Source organism: Alnus glutinosa, chromosome 5 (genome assembly GCF_958979055.1).
Source record: "Alnus glutinosa chromosome 5, dhAlnGlut1.1, whole genome shotgun sequence".
Classification (NCBI taxonomy): Eukaryota; Viridiplantae; Streptophyta; class Magnoliopsida; order Fagales; family Betulaceae; genus Alnus; species Alnus glutinosa.
This window is the reverse complement of record NC_084890.1, coordinates 23,108,874-23,132,666: the sequence shown is the minus strand read 5'-3', so window position 1 is coordinate 23,132,666 and position 23,793 is coordinate 23,108,874. Positions and strand designations below refer to the sequence as shown.

The window sequence follows — 23,793 nt, the reverse complement described above, 5'->3', positions numbered from 1 at the left end:
ATAAAAAAAAAGGTATTTATGGGGTTAGGTCCTAAAGTTAGTAATTTGTATAAATTGAAAATTTTAATTGTAAACCTAAGAATATTTCTATGTATAGATTTAGTTAATTAATGGGTAATAAAGTAAACCCTATAATTTTATGGGTTAGTAATTGTAGATAATAAAATGTTGAATGGAACCTTAAAACTTTATGAGCTCAACTTTTAAACATGTATAAAGGGAATCATGAGTTTATGGCTATGAGTTGGGGCTTTGATGGGTATACTATGGTGGCTATTTCTCATTGGGTTCAATTATAAGAAGAGTCTAAAAGAAGAAAATGAGACAAATAGTGAAGTGAAAGGAATGAATGAAAGTGAAGTGCACTAAGTAAAATAAATAGATTCACAAAATTACAATAAGAGTTAATAAAGTAATATGTTGAATAAGGATTAAAGTCCTATAGTCTAATCACTTAAGTATTTATATAATAAAAGAATAAAAAGTTGAATAGGAGAGTTGAAAATAAAGATGTCAAGGGATTTATAGTTTAATCCAATTAGGTTCTATAACCTAAACTACTCGAATGGTTAGAAACTAGTAAGGGTAAAGTATTTAAGTGTATCATTGAATTAGGTTTAAGCTTGCTAAGCATTGTATATATATGTATATATATATACATACATATACATGTACATGAGTCAAGTACGCGTTGTTAACCTAGCAAATAAGTAACGAGCTAATCTAAAGGGTTAACAATAATAATGAGATACAAGAATAATATATAAGCTAATGAAAATAATAAATATATCCTTGTATTAATAAACAGGATATGATACAAACCAATATCTAACGATTAACCTAATAATAGCTCAAAGTATCTAGCTAGTTTTAGAAGCGAGTAATGTGACGTGCGAACACGCAGATAGTATATGTGTCATAGAGAATATAGTTCAATAGCTTAGTCTAAGATCATATATGCTTGCAGGCACGTAAGGTGGAGACTTTAATCGTGTCCCAACGGCGAGTTCAAGGTAACTAGAACGTGGGGGATATTCGAGTCAAGAGTCCAATGCAGCCAAGTGAGTATTCTACTCACTCAGGGATCCTAAGAATGTAGATTTACATTTTTGGTACTTGGTTGTTTATGATTATGGAATTGTTGATAAAAAAATTGTTTGTGATTGGGTTGTGTTATATTGAATTGTAAATTGTATGAATGAAAGGATGTCGATGAATCTTGGTTGTATATGATTATGGAATTGTTGATAGAAATTATTTGTGATTGAGTTGTGTTATATTGAATTGTAAATTGTATGGATAAATGAATGTTGATGAATCTTGATTTTATACGATTATGGAATTGTTGATAAAATTATTTGTAATTGAGTTGTGATATATATTGGATTGAAATTGATATGTGGAAATTAGTAGGGAATGGATAAAATGATGTTGGATATATATATGCGATTGAAATGAGAATTATTGAATTGAGAATACGATGATAAGTTAATGTTGAGATGATTGAAATTGATATATTTGGAATCGTTAGGGATTGAGTAACATGAAATTATATTATGAATGTGGTATTTCTCGGAAGGAAGATGAATGAGAATAATGTGATTGAGTGGTGGATTGTGGGAATTGAATATGTTGTGATAATGGTATTATATGAGTACTTAGTATAAAGGTAAGTCTAGGGTATGTAGCTCTAGCACTTGTGTATGTTTGCCCTGCGTGTATGTGGCTTTACGGGCGGTGTTGAAGGTAAGTCTAGGGTATGCAACTCTAGCACTTTAGTATGTTTACCCTGCGGGTATGTGGCTTTATGGGCGGTGTTGAAGGTAAGTCTAGAATATGTAGCTCTAGCACTTGTGTATGTTTGCCCTGCGAGTATGTGGCTTTACGGGCGTTGTTAAAGATAAGTCTAGGGTATGTAGCTCTAGCACTTGTGTTTGCCCTGCGGGTATGTGGCTTTACGAGAGGTGTTGAAGGTAAGTCTAGGGTATGTAGCTCTAGCACTTGAGTATGTTTGCCCTGCGGGTATGTGGCTTTACGAGCAGTGTTGAAGGTAAGTCTAGGATATGTAGCTCTAGCACTTGTGTATGTTTGTCCTGCGGGTATGTGGCTTTACGGGCGTTGTTAAAGATAAGTCTAAGGTATGTAGCTCTAGCACTTATGTATGTTTGCCCTACGGGTATGTGGCTTTACGGGCGGTGTTGAAGGTAAGTCTAGGGTATGTAGCTCTAGCACTTGTGTATGTTTGCCCTGCGGGTATGTGGCTTTACGGGCGGTGTTGAAGGTAAGTCTAGGATATGTGGCTCTAGCACTTGTGTGTTGTTTGCCCTGTGGGTATGTAGCTTTACGGGCAGTGTTGACGATAAGCCTAGCATTGAAGTGCTAGCACTGGTGAGATGTGTGGAATAATGTTTATGGTATGCGTGGAATATTGTTAGTTGAAACCGTGATAATATAATGTGTGATAAACAGCGTGACTTGTACTTGATAATATGTTGTTGTGTGAATTAAATGATTTGTGAATAATGTTGTTGAACCCTGCATGCAAATATGTTTGTGTATATTGTATACTTAGTGAGTCTTATACTACTGAGGTGGTGAATGCATACTTTCACCTGTATGGATGTGGTTAAACCCGCAACCGTACAGACTCTGATGCTTTGACTGCAGGTTCAGTGGATCTAATGAATGACGTCGTAGCATAGTACTTGGGATGTTATGACTGAAGCCTGACGACAGTTATAAAGGTTGGACCGTGGGTTGTCTGCCTCTTAGTAGACTTCGTTTATGGCTCGTGTCGCTTGTGACACTTGTATTTATGAGCTAGTCCTTTGATATGTATTTAACAGCTATGTAGTTGTCTTAAATAGATATACATATTAATGGCTCTTTTGTTGTAATTAACTGTTGTTTATAGATGTACCTTCCACTATGTTGATAATGTTATTATGTGTTATCCGCTGCGTAGATAGAACTTTGATTATCAGGTACATGTTATGGAATGTGTACTGTATGTTGGCTGAGCGACAGGTAGTCGTGCCACTATGATGACTCAATTTCTGTTTTTTTTTAAAAAAAATTTGGGTTGTCACAAGTGTTGTGAATGTTCTCCTACAGCAACTGCCCCAACTCATAGAAGGAGCAAGTTTCCCTTCTAGAGTGGAAGATGAAGTGAAGTCATTTCAAAGGGAGCTCGAGAGGATAAATATCTTCCTTAAGAACTCTGATGGGAAACGGAATAAGCATGAAAATGTGAAGAAGTTAGTGAAGCAAATCATTGAAGTTTCTTATGAGGCTAAGGATGTTATCGACACGTTCATCCTCAAAGTCCAAGAGCACAAGAAGAGGAATATTGCAGGACAGTTTATCTATATCTTTTCGCACGTGACAATGCTGTGGGATGTTGCGAAGAAGATAGAAGCCCTCAACAAAGAGATCAACAAAATCTATGACAATATACAAAAGTACGGCATTGAAAGAGCTGAAGAAAGTGTAGTTGCAGAAACGGAGAAGGCACTGTACAGGCGTAGGAGACACGTCGAAGAAGATGATGTGGTGGGCTTCCTTCATGACTCTGATACATTGTTGAATCAGCTTACTCGTGGAACAAAGAATTCAAAATTGGATGTCATTTCAATCATTGGCATGGGTGGTTTGGGAAAGACGACTCTTGCCAAGAAAATCTACAATAATGATCGCGTCAAGAGGCACTTTCATTGCCGTGCATGGGTTTATGTATCTCAAGATTTCAAAACTAGAGAGTTATTGCTTGAAATTTTAAAATCCCAGATCACAATATCAGATGAGTGGACAAGGAAACTGGAAGGGATGAGTGAGTATCAAGCAAAAGAGTGTCTAGTAGAGAAGTTGCTTGAATACTTGGAAGGGAAGAGGTACCTAGTAGTCATGAACGACATCTGGGAGATTGAAGTCTGGAATGAGGTAAAATATGCTTTTCCTGATAACTCTAATGGAAGCAGAATATTAATCACTAGCCGCATAAAAGAAGTGGCCTTACATTCAAGTCTTACTCCTCCCTACTTTCTCCAATTTCTTAACAAAGATAAAAGCTATGAACTCTTTCTTAAAAAGGTGTTCCAAAGAGGAGAATGTCTTGCCGAGTTAGAAACTCTAGGGAGACAAATTGCAGAAGGTTGTCGTGGCTTGCCACTTTCAATTGTAGTATTAGGAGGTCTTTTAGCGGCCAAAGAAAAGACACATCGAACATGGTCGAAAGTGATTGCCGATGTAAATTGGTACCTTACCAAATGCAAAGACATTTTGGCCTTAAGCTACAACCACCTGCCGCGACGCTTGAAACCATGTTTTTTGTATTTTGGTGCATACCGAGAAGACTCTAAAATCCATGTAAGGGGTCTAATCCAACTATGGATTGCTGAAGATTCATACAGGACACTGGTAGAAGAAACATTGAAGATGTTGCTGAAGACTACTTGGAGGAGCTTATTGATCGAAACTTGATCCAAGTGGCGACCAGGAGGTCAGATGAAGGAGCAAAGATATGTCGTATTCATGATCTTTTGCGAGACCTATGCATAACCGAGAGCGCGAAAGAAAATTTTCTTTATGAACCTAAAGATGATAGCCGTTCATCTTGGAACACCTTTCGGAGACTTTCCATCCAGAGTAGCAATAATATTTTTGATCAATTAACTTCTTCAAACTCCACAGGCGTTGTTGCTTCATTCTTTTTTGTTCTTTTCAGAATATTTCGAGTTGAACGAAATCCATTGGAAGTGGATCTTCCGAAATTTCAAAATGCTACGAGTGCTTCATATAAAGCCACGTGAAAATATCATTCCTAAAGAGATAGGAACATTGATCCATTTGAGGTACTTGAGGATAAGTTTAAAACACACTGAAAAAAAGGTATATATTCCAGCTTCGATTGGCAACCTTACAAATATAGAAACACTTTTGATTATGGATGATAATATTGGGTCAACATGTTTGCCAGACTCCACAATGAAGCTGCCGCATTTAAGGAATTTGTGTGGTAGAGTGAATTTCTCTGAGCACTTGGACACAACTCTGTGGAACCTGCAAGTCCTTGAGACCGCAAGGCCATCTGCCCAATTTGGGGATCTCATTGTCATGGGCAAGCTTCCTAATATAAGGAATTAGAGCTATAGGAATGTGATGTAGTTAATTTTTTGGCAAGCCTCCGCCATTTAAGTCATCTCCAAAGATTGAAAATTATGTATAGTGGTAAAGAAAACAATATTAGTAGTCTTACTAATTCATTTCCAGAGATGGTCACCAAGATAAGCTTATGGCGTGTGAGACTTGATGACGATGATCGATGGGTTAAAAGTGTTGGGAAAACTTCCCAAACTTGGGATACTTGAACTAGACGATTGCCTTTCTTTCAGTGGCCTCCATGTCCATGCATGTTCGTTTCCTGAACTCAAAGTCTTAAAATTGTGTAATGAGGAAATTGTAGAATGGAAACAAGACGAAGGTGCAATGTCAGGCCTAAGGAAGTTGGTTACAGAAAGATGCCTCAAGTTGACCATGCTCCCTTCTGTAGTAAGGAGTTTGACTGCCTTGCGAGAGGTGGTGTTGAACCATTGCAACTCAAAATTGTTCAACACGTTTCGGGAGTTGTAGATGGAGGTTGGGTTTAAGCTACATGTCAATGTGTTGTAGCGGCCCTGCCTCCTTTTAGAAAAACAGTAACGGATAGCCACATGATTATCTCTTTTTAATGTTGTATAATAATATTTTTACGTTTCATTTTTAAATCCACCTTTAGATTTATGAGACCTATATTGGATCCCACAAATTCAATGTTGGATTTGAAACTTTTTTTATATAGATGTACAAGAGATGTATAGAAAATGTAATTTTATCATATCTCTTTAAGATTATGTATCATTCTACTGGATGTACCATTTTTTTATTTGAAAATTTTCTTAAAATCTACATTAATATGGTCATATGAAATGTTGTTAATCATATTTCATTCTCACAATAAAAAAAAAATGAATATGTAAAACAATTGAAATGACAAAATATATATAGAAATTAAAAAGAAAAAAATGCACTCACACCTCTACGGTTAAGCTGTAAATTATGAATCCTCTTTGTATTTTTATTTGCAACTCTAAGTCCTTTTGATTATAACCCATCAGACGATACCATATTTTATAGCCACTTAAAGTGCAACAACGTACGAAGAAGAGTTTCTTCGAAACTTTTATGGTTCGTTTGGGTATTGAATTTTGAGAATTAGAATTGAATTCTTATTCTCTTTACGAATTTCTAGGCAAATAGTGTTTAGAGTTTTTTTTGAAATTGTGTTTGGGTGTTGAATTTTTTAGATTGAAAAGTATTGTTTTTTAATGGTAGGAAATGATTAGAAATGATTGGAAGTATGAAAAGTTGTGTATAATGATTGGTGTTATGAAAAGTAGTGTGAAATTATGATGGAAATAAATATAATAATTAAAAAATAACTATTAAAAGGAAAATTCCATACTCAATTAAAATTAATTAAAAAAAAAATTAATTTAATAATAAACTTGCAACCCACGTGCAGCCCGGACCAAGAGAAAAATGTGCCTGGCCGTTGATTACCTGCAGTTCGAGAAGGTCCAGTCCTCATCTTCACTGGCCGTTGCTTCTATCCCATTTTGCCTTCTGATCAGTTTGTATTCCCTGTTGGTCTAGGAGATCAATGAGGGTCCATTCCCTCTTGGTTTCCCATTTTGCCCCTAACTATATTTGCTTTTAATTTTAATTACATTGCTTTTTTCAATCTAAAAAAAAGACCACATTTTTTCCGTTTAATGTAAATTAATTTACTTCTTCAAAACCAAGAAGAAGAACACATCTTTCTCTTCTATTTTTACTATAAATTAATTTTATTAAAATACCATTTTTAAAAACCAAAGTTAATGTCATTTAACTTAAACAAACATAAATAAGATAAATCTAAGACAAATTTACACATATAGTAATGTAAATTAAAGAAAGAAAAAAACATACATAAATCTATGGACCAAAAAAAAAAAAAAAGAACATGCTGGTCAATTCCAAACAAAGCTTGGCAGCCAGTCAAATGCATAGCTCCATTATAGTTCACGAACGGTACTGAAAATAAAACAGTTCAAGAAGCAATATCTAGAAATATTCGACATATATTATACAATAAACTGAGTCCGATAGAAGCAACAAAGATGCATAATAAACAGCGGTTTCACATACCACCCACAATACAAACCAAACCACTTTAGGCAAACATGACAACCAACAAGAGCAGTATCCCTAAGAAACACAAGACGCAAACCCCTGTAATACCACAAAATCGCATAATGCCCCCGACGGTCCACGGCATGCCCGACACGCTACCATCTTCACGTAAACCCACAGCGTCGTCATCATGTACCGCTTCTGGCAAATTTTGCATCAACTCATCTTCCCAATAAAAACCTCCGGGATGATTCTACAATAACACATTAAAACAGAATGAGACTGCCATTGTTAAATACAACAAATGTGTCAAGAATCAAAAGATATAAAAATGAAGCTTCAATTTGAGACATGTGATTGCTTATGAGTTCATACCTTGCCTAGGGGACACTTGTAAAAGCGTCTCATATAGTTTCTTTCTGTTCTTGAGATGAGGAGTGTCATGGGTCCAGCACAACATGTGCAATTCACCATGACGTTCACATCTACTTGGTAATGCAGCATAAAACAACAAACTTCTCATGTACGGGTGGACAAATTTGACATAATAAAATATGTAATTCAAATGATCCACACAAACAACATACATATCAGTCAATTTCACATATTTGTCTTACATTGAAAAGTCTTATCAACCATAAAACAAACTCAACCATAACAAAATGCACGGGCATTATAAAAAATATTACTTCAACATTATAATTGCCCTTTTTTTTTAATTATCTCCATCTTCGTTTCCATGTGCATTATCCCACATTGATTGTGCAATGCTTTCTCTAAAATTGGTCATTTCAATGCCAGCTGCAGATGAGAAGTCATATTGTCCTGAATACGAGGGGCCTGCCTCATCATTGTTGCCATATGCATAAGGCTGCTCACTCGTCTCTGGTTCTGCTGCATCAGTGCCGTTGAATATTTGATCATTTGGATTACGTGCCCCGATGAAGTTGTGCAGTGTACAACATGCCATTATAATGCCAGGTTGACGTGTCAATAAGTACTTAGGCATATCGTATAAAATACACCATCTCCTCTTCAATCTAGGGAAGCAGTTCTCAATCATCATTCGTAGTGAGGAGTGTCTAAAATTAAACAGTTCCTTCTACCCTTGGGGCAGAGGCCTATTACGAAAATGGGAGAGATGATACCTCTTCCCTTTATTCAAGAGCATGAATTTTTATGATAGATAGAAAATTACGCAATTGTATGCAACGTACTAACCATCTGTAGGCCACTCAAAGCCTTGGTCAGTTGTAACAGCATCCTTGAAAATGCGGCCATCGTTCGCGGTTCCATCCCAGCCAGCGTACACAAACGTGAATAACATATCAAAATCGCATATTGCCATAATGTTATGTGTGCATTCATTTTTCCGGCCACGAAAGAGGCGTTGGTGCTCTGCCGGGATTTGGGCCTTTATGTGTGTGCCGTCGACTGCACCAATACAATCCTGTAATAATTTTCAAACAAAAATTAACTTGAAAATGTACATTGTTTTACAAGTTTTGAACAGTGGCATTGATAGGGCCGATGTGTTATAAATGAACAACACTCACCTTGAACCAAGGATAATATTTAGGATTACCCTGTACATGCGGGTGCACCCCAGTCCTATGTCTCACTTTGATGTAGACCTTGGCCAGATGGCCCAGTGCTTTCAACACCTTATTATAATGCCGGTTTATTGTCTCCGTGGAGTGTTGAAAGCGATCTGCAGCGATCCGCTGCCCTTGGCAGTGCCCAGTAAGCACAAGAAATATAGCAACACTTTCCTCAACATCAAGGTTCCTTGTACTCTTTATGAATCGGCGCTCCCTCAACTCAAAACACAAAGCTATAAAATCTGGTGGCTCCATACGAAACATTTGAAAACACGACACTGGGTGACCGTTCAGCATGTATGTTATGTACATGGCCCCTCGTAATGGCAAGTTGCGTTGCGGCATTTCGGTGTTTTCATCGTCGTCTGATGAGTCAATCGCACTCAGTAAAAAGAAAATATTGTCATCAATTTCATCATCTATATTTTCATACGCGGGTACGAAAGGTAGGTTAGATCCGTCCATCCTACTAACAAAGACTTAGTTCAATACAGTTTCAAATAATTTGGTGAATAATACCATCTAACACACATTCAACAATTAATTATTGTCACATATGCACGTAGTAAAACACATTGCACCAATTAACTAGTCTCATAGCTAATAGCTACAATACATTAAACTAACATCAAATAACTTGTCTCATAGCTAATAGCGAAAATACATTAAACTATTGAACATAACTTAACTTGTCTCATAGTTAATAGCTAAAATACATTAAACTAATATAAAATAACACATGTCACCAATTAACTCAGATTGTCAATCCAGGGGCTTGACCTTTGATAGCCAAAGCAATCTGTGTTCTTTGTTCCAAAGGAGAAACAAGTTTTGAAGTTTTTCATTTAGTAGCTCAATTGATGCAGCCACGTAAGTATCGAGTGTAATTTCATTCTGCAACTCATTTAGCACGGCGATTGCTTGGTTTATTGGAGGTGCGGATTTGCCAGTGCTGAAATTTTGTGTCAAACTCAAGTCCGCCGGAGTTTGCTGCTGTATGGATTCTCTTCTTGCTATCGTCAGCTCCCTCATCTCTCATACAGAGCCTGCTTCGAACGAATTATCGTGGCTTTTGATTCCCTGGAGGATTTTTTACCTGAGGATCCTTTCCCTGAAGATCCCATGCTGACGCCCAATCCGATACTACGTGCCGGGACATTTCCCCTACCCCTTATAGCCTCCACCATTGGCTCTTTCCCTCTACGGCGACCCCTAACAAACGAAGGTCCACCAATCTCCTCATCATGCGGACTGTCAAGGTCAACAAATGTGGGTGACGGATGACCTTCGGGTTGACCTTTACGACCTACCCCACCATCCCACACGTGTATGCCTTCTGTCTGCATACGGTGCATAAGATCTGCTTCCTCATCAGTGTTAGGCGGGGACCGTGCTGAGGACCGGCGGAGAATGCCAGTTGCTGTGGACCGATAGAATATGAGCCCGAGTTCCTCATAGTTACGGCACCCTTTTGCTTTGAAGCGACCAATTTTCGAATCCACCTACGGAAACCCAGAGAAATTATTATCCCCCAAATAATATATAGGAGTGATCATACCAAGCTAGTTCGGAATAGAGCGTACCATCTTCGCTCGCTCCCATTGCGTCGGGGTCCCAGAAACTGTGTTTAGTACTGGATCCCAGCCAAAGCCAGTTTCATGATTTAACAGAGCAGAAAAGTCGCTGTGTTCTTTTTGCAACCTTCCATATTTCGATGATAGCTGGCCAGGAGTCCAGACTTTACTCGCTCTCGGAGCCATAGCATTGGCTAGGTGCACCCACAATGCTTTATTCACGGTCCCTCGGATAATGGAACCGTTTTGCACACATTGGATTAAAAGTTGGACAAATAGGTCCTCATCCTCTGGTGGCCACTTCTCTGATTTATCGCTTGACATTGAGTCTCGTTTTTTCTAGTATGGTAAGGAAAAGTAGGGCTATTATAGATGTATAGTAATAGCTTACGGATAAAACTTCAACCAAAACAAGGAATCCTCATAAAAGAAATCCTATTAACGGCACATGTTTTAACATATAACCGAAATTTGTATTTTAATTAAAACAGGAAAAAAAAAACACTATTTAAATTAAAAAGCTCAATTTACACTTTATCCTTAAGTGTAGCTACTTATTACGGAAAATGCATGTCTCTAGAAACTTTTTTTTTTTATTTCATTCTTTTATTAATAACTTGGAATACTCCCTTACTCTATTAATCATATATAACATCTTGTTTTTTTTTTTTTTTATTAATAACTTTGTATTTTAATAACTTGGAATACCTTTTTTTCTTTTATTCATTTTTTAATAGCTTAGGCAGATGAGCTTTTTACTTTGAACAATTCACAAATACTTATAAGTAAACAAACATTTATGTAAAACAGATAAAGAAAAAGGTTGTGCGAAATACCTTTCGACTATGATTAGGACTAGTCACTCGTAATAAATTGTGCTTCCCACTTCTCGTTAGATAAGGTTGTGCACCATGTAAATTCAATTAGTCCAGCACTGTGACATATGAGTTATTGAATTTGAAATAATTTTTATTTAAAAAAAAAAAAACATCGACAGGAAATTACATTACATTTGTGTGTAATGTGTGTACTAAGGTTGGCCCCTTTGCGTTCAGTAATGATATGCATTTTCAGTATAAAAAATAATAACTAAAAAGACTATATTTTAATAGCATTTGTTTGTTCGAGCAACTTACAAGTAAAGAATATCAAGGTGTTGCTACAAAGAATATCAACCTAGAGGCAAGGTTGATTTCAAGGGTGGCAGAATGTTACAGAACTTTCTAAAAAAATATATATTATTTTAAAATTATTTGAAGGAATTTTATTTATTTCTTTCTTTGATTCGATATTCATCCTAAACATTTCTAAGATAAAAAATCCAAATAGCTGACCTTTTTTATTTTAATAAGTTCATAAAGCCACTAGCCAACTAAACAAGCTCAATGAAATTATCTAACTTGCTTCAGTTCTCACCTTTCCCAAACAGTTGGTTTAAGAAGAAGGTTCATACTTAATAAACTATAAGAGTGGTCAAATATTATCACATAGAACTTTTTTCTTAGCCAAATAGAGATTGTTGTAAAGATTGTAAAGTGATCCATCTGGTATCACTTTGTAGTATTGACTAGTGGTAGATCTTTCCATTAGGAGATGGAAAAGAAGGGCTAGAGGATAGAGAAGCCCGACAATTAGGTGGTTAAAGTTAAAGGGACAGAAACTAGTTATGTTTGAAGATGGAATGGTCAAACATAAAATATGAGACTTAGAAGAAAATGCTAATAGGATGGGGGATTAGATGGCAAGTTGTTTACTTTGGACATGCTCCTTAGCACAGCATTGTGTTCAGGACATCCAATATCCTCTGTCATCGAGATTGTCAAGGACGTGATGATTGGAAATCAAAACACCAACAATCTAACTTCTGGTTTCACTAGGAATCCTGGGAATGTGAAACTCTCACTTTTGGTTTATTTTGGGAATCCTATAGCAATTATTCATTGTTCCAAAAGTACCCTTGAACAAGATAGACTTAAAATACCTCACATATTATGATTTTGCAAATAAATACTAATACTAATACAACAAAAGACAAGAATAGAATGGGGCCCGATAAAAAAAAAAATAGTATGACATAAACTCAAATAAAAAATAATAATACTTCGCTTTAACACCTTAGGTCCTTAAAGCATGTCCTTGATTAAAAAAATAAAAATAAATAAATAAATAAATAAAAAAGATGGCTATTCTTTATAGAACCAGTGCTACTAACAAGCATTATTGTTAGTGAAATGATTCTCACTAAACAGAGAGAATGGTGCTGTCCGATGCCATAGGAGTTTAGGTGCCAGTACTGTATTTGAATAAAATTTATAAAACAATTTTGGGTAGATTGTTGTTGCATTTCCAAAACCTAAAAAAAAGAGCAAATTTTTTTCCGTTTCCGTTTTCCATCTTCATGTGAAATATTTTTATTAATAAATCGATCCAATTCATTCTTCCATTAAAAATCTTGAAATAAAAATTATCAAGCAAAACCAACAGATTATTAGCTGAAAAGGAAAAAAAAAAAATACTTAAAGAAAAAATACAATACCACACAAAGATCTGCGGGAACAACTCGACGAAAAGCAGATGAGCTCAAGAACAATACATACATTGCATTCAACCAAAAAAACTCAATAACAGTCCATTAAAACCCACTGGCAGTGTTCTTGGGCAACATTACAAACATTTTATTAAAAAAAAAGGAACAACTCGACGAAAAGCAGATGAGCTCAAGAACAATACATACATTGCATTGAACAAAAAAAACCCAATAACAGTCCATTAAAACCCATTGGCAGTGTTCTTGGGCAACATTACAAACATTTTATTAAAAAAAAAAGGAACAACATACTAATCTCAAATTTATGAAACTAACCCTCCAAGATCGTGTTCTCCGACTGACCACATGGACTGGCTTCACCGGAGGAACTAGGTACCACGAGGAGTTGGAACCACTGGATGAAGAAGGTGATTCGGAGTGAAGAGCGTCCTCCGAAGTCATGGATGAGTTTTCCCCAATGCTCGAAGTTATAGGAATAAGATGGCACTGTGCAAGGCCTCAAACCAGCCACATGTCAGCCTCAAATCAGCCTCAGGATACTCAGAACACACTGCCCCAAAAACGGTAGGTTGAGGTGAGTAAAAAGAAGTAAAAGCAATTGAAGAAAAAAACAAGAAATCCATATACTGATCAAACTCTTTTTCAAGATCTGATATGAGAATATCTCGCTTTGTGAAGACAACGGCCAAAGGAGGTGATGGATGGAAAGAACCTGACACGTTGGTACCTGGCAACGACTTGTTGAGGAGAGTCGTCCGAACAAATCGTGTAGGTCTGCTCCTGTAGGTGTAAAATGAAGGAAATGGTTTTGGGGAAGACAGTGTGAACTCATCAGCAGGTTCGGTGGCTATGGAAATCCAAGATTGATCTAACGGTTGAGCAAAATGTGTGAAAATCCAAGCCACATCGAGGGAAAAGAAAAGCTGAAGACCCACGTTTTCCTTTGAAATGGGGAGTTATAGGGTGTGGGCACATCCATAATGTTTGAATCGACTGGACGGCTCGGATGAAAAATCGTGATTGCTTTTTACGCATCCAAAGGCTAGTATTAAGTGAAACAAGAATTTGTTGGTTTTATGCTTTACACCGTGAACTGATAAGGGAAATGACGTCTGACGCAGCAGGTGGAAAAGCAGCTCCGTCTAGCGCATCCAAAGCACAGCTGCACAGTGTTTTTCGTGGGAAGTCGAGCGTTGGACGTTTGAGAATTATGGAATTCGGGTTTTTATTCGGGTTTTTTGCGGGTGTGATGCGGGTTTTTGGATTTTGAAAAAATACCCGAGAAGAATAAGTTTTCTTCTCTGTATCCAAACCAACCATTAGAATTTCATTAGGTTGATTTGGGGATGAGTTTTATTCAAATAAGGAAAGTACAAGATAGTAAATTTCTATAGAATTGCGAGAAATAAGAACCATATGTAGAATTATGCATTAATCTAATCCCCAACAATGGATTCAAGATATTAGTATAGAGGGGTTTTGCGAAAAGAGGGAAAGTTTTTGGGATCTGCGTGGGGTCTAGTTTAAGGTCTAATAATTTGAGCTACAACTGATGGTGCGGTGAAAATTGCAAACGATAGTGTGGCACATGTCAAAGAATTTAGCAATGATTCAAACAAGTGTGGTAAGAGCATTCACAGTGGGTTATGTAAAACCTACTTTTAGCTAGAATAGGTAACAAAAACGTCAAAACACTCCTCCAATGAATTATGTAAACCAACACTACAATAGATTTTTCCTGCATTTGTGAACAATATCACGCCTCATGTGACGTGACACTGTTCACAGATGTATACTTATTTTATTAATTTTTCTCATTTTCTCTCACTCTCTCGAAACTTCGTACTTCTCTCTTAGACTCTCCCAATCAAACCTCCTCCCTACCTATCCAATTTCCTCTTCTCCCAAGTGGGCGGAACCAGTTTCCATTCCTGAAGGAGACCTCCTGGTTTCCATACTCTAGCACGGAGGCTTTCTCTTCTCCTTCCTCGACGATCCATGGTGCCCATAATCAACGGCAGAGAAGTTGTCTCCGAGGCCAAGTCCAGCATGAGCAAGACCTCTGTCTGGCTTCTGGGAATCGCAGGATTGGAATTTGTGGGTTTCTTGTGTTTGATTTGTTATGGGAACTTCTTCCTTTGCCCCCCCCTTCTCTGTGTCGATCCCAAGGATCTTCTTCCTTCTTTTTTGGGCCAAATTTGTTTGGGGTTTTTCTTCTTTAGATTTGGTTGAGGTTTCAGAGATAGTTGATGGGATTATACGGTGAGAATGTGGTTTGGTTGAGGTTTTTGAGTTGGGGTGTAATACCCGAGATAGACAACCCACTTAAGTTATCAAAATATGTGCATAAAAACAAGACTTAAGGATTGCTCTTAGTTATGCATGTAGAGAGTTGGACCACTGAGGTTAGTCGATCGAGCGACTTTCTGGTCGATCGAGCGACTATAGGTCGAAGTCGATCGAGCGACTTTATGTTTGATCGAGCCACTTCGCCCAGTGCAGTGCAGTTTCCGCCAGCTGCGAAAATTGATCTTTCCACCTAATTACTTGGGACCACACGTGGTACTTGATGCCAAACGATCATGACCATATTTAGTTAGCCTAGTTAGTCCATTTTGGTTGAAGCCCAACTAGATTTCCTTAGATATCATGCAATCATGGGCCAAGATATGGAATAGTTACCTAGGATATTTGAGCTATGGATTTGAGGTGTTGGTTGGCTCAAATCTGGCCATTGGGATGATGATTTGTTGGTTAAATCTCAGCCCTTCAAGAGTACTATATATAGGTTGCATGGGGAGTTGATTTTCATGAAGAAGAAACAAAACTCTAGCCAAAACTCTCCCTCACTCTAGTGCTGAAAGAGTAGCACGAAAATCCTCCATTTTCACCCCACTTTCCAGCACCTAGCAAGCCCAATTAAGCTCCAAAAACCACCCTCATTCTCCCACAAAATCATTGGTAGAGTGTGAGTGGAAACCTCCTTTGTTTTGAGACCAAGAAACCAAGCTTTGCAAGTGGAACTTTCTTGGACAGCAACTCTCCTTCACTCTCTAAGCCATTGATGAACTTTGGGTGAGTATTTAAACCCTCAAACTTCTCATAAGATCAAGTAGTTCTATTGCTATTTGAAATCATGACTTGCTCTTGTTTTTAATTATTCATGTTGTATGAAAAGTTGGCTAACTTACATGTGAGTGTATGTGTAAGCATGTGGATGAGTATTTACTACATGAGATTAGTAATTTAGAATGGGAAAATTGTGTTTTTAAAATGGATCAAGAAATGATAGTGTAAGAGTATACATGTTGAGGTTTTGATATATATATATATAAATATTAAAAGAGAAGAGGTGAACAATAGCTAAGTGTGAGCGATAAGGATGTGTGAATTAGAGAAGAGTAAAATCATATGTGTGCTTGTTTTTCTATGACGATGTATCCTTAATTTAGGGTGTGTTATGTGATGGATAATTCTAGTAGTACAAGAGTTGGTGAGTAAGCATTAAAATAGATAAGTAAGAGATCATGTTTAAATTAGTAGCCGTTGCAATTTCTAGGAAGAGATATGGTAGTAATAATGATTTCATAAGAATGCTTTATTAATTCGTTATTATCATATGATGATTATTATGCAGTTGTAAAGGAAAATATTTGGAGCAGAAACTAGTAAGTATCTCTATACTTATTGAGGACGAAGCTGGTTGACTTTTCCTATAATATTATGCTTACTGCTTTATTTACTTGTTTGCGCATGTGGCTTTGCATATTTTATTATTTTAATAATCTGTCTAATAACAAGCTGTTGGATCTAGATCCACTGTGGGTACGCGAGGCTTCACATGAGTTCCTAGGTTCTCAGTGAATGAGGAGGTACCTGAAAAGAAAATAATAAATACAAAAACTGGTGTACCTAGGTCACCAGGGATTCTGAGGTTTCCAGGAGCCTAGGCTCCCAAAGAGAATAATTAAAAGTTAAAGGGGAGGAAGCCCAGACTTCAAATAACACTCAAACCGTGCCTAAGCCAACAGAAGAGTGGAAAAAGGGAAATACCTAAAACTATACCCTTAAAACTGTCGTTGCTTTATGATTACGTTTATGTTCATTTTATGTCTATGACTCGCGATCATGGATTATATTTTGTATATACATGTGATTATATGGCCATTGCATTGTGTTGCATTAATTAAATAAATCAGCACTCATATTATTATTGGAAACTGCGGACTCACTTTAGTGTTTATGTTGTTTTCTTCTCTTTGTATGGTATTTGTAATGGTTCAGGCTATGAAGAAGAAAAGGATTATCAGGACTATCCTGACACATAGATGGTTCCTGGTTCAGTTTTTGTAAGGCTGGATAGCCTATATCTTGGGACTACCCTGTTATAGTTCCTTAGCCTAACTTAAGACAATACTTATAATTCTCCGGTTATATATAGATATTTGGCTTGTATAATTATCTAGCCCTGTGTGGCCTGACTGGTATTACTGTCTGTATAATTATGCTGACTGGCTCATTATATTTATTTTGAGGTATTTCAGTAGTAGCTCTGAGGTGTCAACCTATTCCCAATTTATATTACATTTATTCCGTTGCCAATAATTACCTCTGATAAGTTAGTAATGTCTCGTGGAAATTCGAAAATTTTCACTCACGCTTTTTGCAAAAGTGGGGCGTTACATTTTGGTATCAGAGCAGTTTGCTCTGAGGACCTTAGGTTTGACCTTAGCATAAGACCTAGGCGCACAGAGCTATAGGGACATAAAAGTATTTTTGCTTGTATATATATATATGTATATGCTAGATATTAATTTGAATTTCATGAGTTAGAATAAGAATAAAATAGATGGATGCATATGCATATTTAGAATCTTGCGGTTCACGATCATTGTTTATTTGAGTAATTTTGAGTGTTACGATTATTTATAACGTGATTTGTTTATGAAATCTTTATCAGTGGCTGATTGTTAAGTAGTTAGGTTGTTAGTTCTATTGTTTGGTTTTAAACATTGTATATTCGCTTAAGGAATGTTTGTGTCCAACAAATGTGGAATAACTGTTCCCTTAAAACACAGAATCATGCCTCCTAGACGCCGTCCCCTCTATGACTCTAATTGAGTCCCCCGTCCTGAAAGAAATGGTGAGGAGGATCTGCCACCCCCGCCTCCACAGCCACCATTCAATGATGGCATACACCCAGCTTTAGTACAACTTATAGCTGACACCACTAGGCAACTGGCCGAAGTGATATCACGAATTCCACGACCCAATGAACGAGCCGAACCCGTGGGTTGTTCATTATGAGATTTTGCTAGCTATCACTTCCGAACTTTTGAAGGAACGGAAGGGCCGAATGTTGCAGAGGCTTGGCTCATAGATATAGATGTACTGTACACCACCCTCGGTTGTACAAACGAGCAGAAGGTTCAGTACATTGTACTGCAGTTGACAGGCGAAGCTAAGAGATGGTGGACTGCAAGGAAGGTGCTGCTTGGGGAAAGAACAGTAATTACTTGGGAGATGTTTAAGGAGGAGTACAATCGACGGTTTTTCCCTCGATCTCAGAGGCAACTACGAGCGATAGAATTCCAGAATTTAGTCCAAGGTGACATGACTGTAGAGCAATATTCCGCCAGATTCATGGAGTTAGCTCGGTTCGCAGCCAATCTTATCCCTGGCGAAGAAACGATTCGAGAATGGCCTCAACCCACGTATCAGAGAAAGAGTGATCTGCCTGGAAATAAAGGAATACACCAGATTGGTAGAAGTTGCATCCCTAGCTGAAAGAGGAATACGGGAATCAGCCGCAGCATACGAATTGAAGAGACGTTCGAAGCAGCAGATAACACACCCAGTCAAGAGGCAGGCTGTTGGAAGTGGCTCCAAGCCTACCCTGGGAAAGAACTTTTCGAATCAGAAGACTGTCTGCAGCAAATGTTCAAGGATTCACGAAGGAGATTGTAGACAGGGAACGTCCACCTGCTTTAGATGTAGAAAGCTGGGGCGTTTTCTGAAGGACTGCCCTATGAATACTGCGGGAGGAGCGAAACTTCAAGGAAGCGGAACTCAGGCACGGGTGTATTATCTTATGCCCGGAGGAGAAGAAGGAGTCGAAGGTGACGAAGAGGATGCGGATGTGGTAACAGGTACCATTCCTCTTTTTGGTAAAGTAGCGAGTACTCTTTTTGATTCAGGTGCAACGCATTCGTTCATATCATCTACATACGTTAAATTATGTAGCATGACTCCTCGACCCCTGAACCAAAGCATAACTGTATCCACACCTACTGGGAATATAGTTACTTGTAGGAAATTCATTGAGAACTGCCCTATCGTCATAGGAGATAGAGTTCTACCGGCAAACCTAGCCGTATTTCAAATGTTAGGTTTTGATGTAATTCTAGGAATGGACTGGTTGTCAAAGCACTATGCCAATATCGACTGTAGAAAGAAAGAAGTTGTCTTTCGCTCTCCAAGCGAAGAAGAATTCAAATTTTGTGGATCTCGAGTACGAGCCACTCCACCTCTTCTTTCTGCTATTCAAGCAAGGCGAAGCATTAGCTGTGGTGCACAAGCATTTTTAGCCTATGTCAGGGCTGAGTCGGAAGGAGAACGTAAGCTGGAAGATATACCTGTAGTGCGTGAATATCCAGACGTTTTCGCCGAGATCTCAACTGGGTTGCCACCTAATCGAGAAATCGAGTTCTCTATCGATCTGATGCCAGGAACTCAACCCATTCATAAAGCACCATACCGATGGCGCCATCAGAATTGAAGGAGCTGAAGAAGCAACTCGAAGACTTGGTAGACCGGGGTTTCATTCGCCCTAGCGTCTCACCATGGGGAGCACCTGTTTTGTTTGTAAAGAAGAAGGATGGATCCCTGCGTATGTGCATTGATTATCGCGAACTCAGCCGAGTGACAATCAAGAACAAGTATCCGTTACCAAGGATTGACGATCTCTTTGACCAATTGAAGGAAGCTACGGTATACTCCAAGATTGACCTTCGATCGGGGTATCATCAGCTTAAGGTAAAGGAAGCAGACATTCCGAAGACGGCAGTACGTACGCGTTATGGACATTACGAGTTCTTAGTCATGCCATTTGGAGTGACTAATGCACCTTCTGTATTCATGGATTTAATGAATCGAGTGTTTCACAAGTACCTTGACCAATTTGTGGTGGTGTTCATTGATGACATCTTAGTTTATTCTGCCACTAGCAAAGATCACGAAGAGCACTTGAGGACAGTACTGAGCATCTTGAGAGAGAAGAAGCTTTTTGCTAAGTTTAAGAAGTGCGAGTTTTGGCTGAAGGAAGTCTCGTTCTTAGGTCACGTAATTTCGGAAGATGGAGTAGCAGTTGACCCAAGAAAGATTGAAGCGGTGACAAATTGGGAGCGACCATCGAATGTAAATGAGATACGGAGTTTCCTAGGGTTTGCGGGATACTACCGAAGATTTGTTGAAGGTTTTTCTAAACTTTCAAGGCCTTTAACTGCGTTGACAAAGAAGAATGCTCATTTCATATGGAGCGATGAATGTGAGGAATGCTTTCAAGAGCTGAAGCAAAGGTTAGTATCTGCACCTGTCCTGACCCTTCCCAAGGAGTCAGAGAAATTCGTTATCTTTAGCGATGCATTTCTTCAAGGCCTAGGTTGCGTGCTCATGCAGCAAGGCAAGGTGATCGCCTACGCGTCGAGACAACTGAAGGACCACGAGAGGAATTATCCTGTGCATGATTTGGAACTTGCAGCCATCGTTTATACGTTGAAGATTTGAAGACATTACCTACTTCAAGAGACAGTGGAGATCTACATCGACCACAAGAGTCTCAGGTACATTTTCACGCAAAAAGAATTGAATATGAGGCAGCGAAGGTGGCTTGAGTTAATCAAGGATTACGATTGCAATATCATGTATCATCCGGGGAAAGCAAACGTTGTAGCAGATGCGTTAAGCAGGAAGTCATGCGGTAGAATCTTAAGTTTTATCACCACCCCAGATCAACTGGCTCAACGTCTAGAAGTGATTCAACTGAACGTTGCGGAGGAGCAAGCAGTCTTAGCAACTTTGGTTATTCATCCTCTAACTTTTGATAGAATCAAAGTGGCCCAGGGGAATGATCTTGAAGTGCAAGGATTGGTGAGGAAGGCTAATCATAGCAGCACTTCTGGATTTTATTTCACGGATGACGGTTTGTTGAGAATGGGTGACACTAGAATTGTCATACCTAACGATGTGGAACTGAGAAGAGATATCTTAGATGAAGCCCACAAAATGCGATATACGATTCATCCGGGGAGTACCAAGATGTATCAAGATTTGAAGAAGAAATTATGGTGGCAGGGCATGAAGCGAGATATTGCTGAATACGTGGCCCAATGTCATGCATGCCAACAAGTGAAAGCTGAACATCAAAGACCTGCAGGGCCTCTTCAACCTTTAAGTATTCCGGAATGGAAGTGGGATCAGATTGCCATGGATTTTGTTGTACGCTTACCGAAGGCACCCGGTGGCCAAGATTCCATTTGGGTTGTGATCGATAGGCTTACCAAAAGTGCTCATTTCATTCCATTTCACATCACCGATCCGGTGCCTAAGTTAGCGGAAGTGTATATTAGAGACATCGTCAGATTACATGGAGTGCCTGTCTCTATTGTATCCGAAAGAGATTCCCGATTTACTTCTAGGTTCTGGAAATGCTTGCAAGACGCATTGGGAACTAAGCTCAACATTAGCACTGCTTATCATCCTCAGACTGATGGACAATCGGAGAGAACTATTCAGATTTTGGAAGACATGTTGAGATTGTGTGTGCTGGATTTTAAAGGTAAGTGGATCAAATATTTACCTTTAGTCGAATTTGCCTACAATAATAGTTTTCAGGCAACTATCGGAATGGCACCAATTAAGCGCTATATGGGAGGAAATGTAGATCCCTGCTATATTGGGATGAAGTGGGTGAAAAATATCTCGTCGGGCCGGAAATGATGCAAGACATGAAGGACAAGATCTCCGTTATTCGAAGAAGGATGCTGACAGCCCAGAGCCGGCAAAAGAACTATGCAGACAAGCACCGCCGTCAATTGGAATTCAATGTGGGTGACCTTGTCTACTTAAAGGTCTCGCCGATGAGAGGAGTAATGAGGTTTGGCAAGAAGGGAAAGCTGAGCCCGAGATTTGTAGGCCCCTTTGAAGTCAAAGAGGTGATCGGCCCCGTGGCGTACAAAGTCGAGTTACCGCCAGCTTTATCTGGAATCCATGACGTCTTTCATGTTTCAACCCTGAGAAGACATGTTCATGATCCGCGCCATATCATAGACTTCGAGCCTCTACAATTGCAAGACAATCTCAAGTACGAAGAACTGCCAATTCAAATTCTTGATCGCAAGGAACAACGACTAAGGACCAAAACTTTTCCCTTAGTTAAAGTTCTATGGCAAAACCACGACGTTGAGGAAGCATCATGGGAACTTGAACATGAAATGAGGAACAAATATCCACATTTGTTTTGAGGTTTGAAAACTCTTTGCGGTATTTGATTAAAATACTTGCTATGTTTTTAAATGTCATACATTTGTGTTATATATTTGTCTTGACTTTCAGCCATGGATCCAAAAGGGAATCCTATGCCACCTGGTTTTCCGTTAGTACCTCCTGATGTTCCAGAGGACCTACCGGCACCTGGTGATATTCCTTTGGAGCAGCCAGCGGCCCCAGGATTATTTGCTCTAGGACCTATTCCTTTGGGAGTGTTCGACCCCATAGGAGAGTTCATGTTACTGCAGTAGACTTACTTTAATAATCAGGCTCTTAACGAAATAACACTAGATAGGATGGCTCAGATACATCAAGAGATGGGATGGGATATTCCGATGGAAGATGTTGCCCCTGAAGAAGAACACCAGCCGGAGGAGGAGGAAGCTCCTTTTGATCAGGCAGAGGAGATTCCTGCGGCACCACCCATGGATATCTTCACTGACGATGAAGATGACTAGGTAACAAGAAAGAAATTATTATTTCTTAACTGTTATTAGACTTTATTTTGTCTTTTATGATTGCAAATTTCGAGGATGAAATTTTTGTAAGAGGGGTGGGATGTAATACCCGAAATAGACAACCCACTTAAGTTATCAAAATATGTGCATAAAAACAAGACTTAAGGATTGCTCTTAGTTATGCATGTAGAGAGTTGGACCACTGAGGTTAGTCGATCGAGCGACTTTCTGGTCGATCGAGCGACTATAGGTCGAAGTCGATCGAGCGACTTTATGTTTGATCGAGCCACTTCGCCCAGTGCAGTGCAGTTTCCGCCAGCTGCGAAAATTGATCTTTCCACCTAATTACTTGGGACCACACGTGGTACTTGATGCCAAACGATCATGACCATATTTAGTTAGCCTAGTTAGTCCATTTTGGTTGAAGCCCAACTAGATTTCCTTAGATATCATGCAATCATGGGCCAAGATATGGAATAGTTACCTAGGATATTTGAGCTATGGATTTGAGGTGTTGGTTGGCTCAAATCTGGCCATTGGGATGATGATTTGTTGGTTAAATCTCAGCCCTTCAAGAGTACTATATATAGGTTGCATGGGGAGTTGATTTTCATGAAGAAGAAACAAAACTCTAGCCAAAACTCTCCCTCACTCTAGTGCTGAAAGAGTAGCACGAAAATCCTCCATTTTCACCCCACTTTCCAGCACCTAGCAAGCCCAATTAAGCTCCAAAAACCACCCTCATTCTCCCACAAAATCATTGGTAGAGTGTGAGTGGAAACCTCCTTTGTTTTGAGACCAAGAAACCAAGCTTTGCAAGTGGAACTTTCTTGGACAGCAACTCTCCTTCACTC

The 23,793-nt window shown here is 38.7% G+C and overlaps 2 protein-coding genes across 2 annotated transcripts in view; both read left to right on the top strand.

Annotated features, from left to right (window-relative positions):
* Positions 1–23,793, top strand: part of LOC133868550 (putative disease resistance protein At1g50180) — a 76,027-nt gene that overhangs the window by 4,253 nt on the left and 47,981 nt on the right. The window lies entirely within an intron of this gene.
* Positions 2,938–4,580, top strand: LOC133869112 (putative disease resistance protein At1g50180). Its single transcript, XM_062306080.1, has 2 exons — positions 2,938–2,984; positions 3,093–4,580. The coding sequence occupies exons 1-2, from the start codon at positions 2,938–2,940 to the stop codon at positions 4,477–4,479; spliced, it is 1,434 nt and encodes a 477-aa protein (XP_062162064.1). The 3' UTR covers positions 4,480–4,580.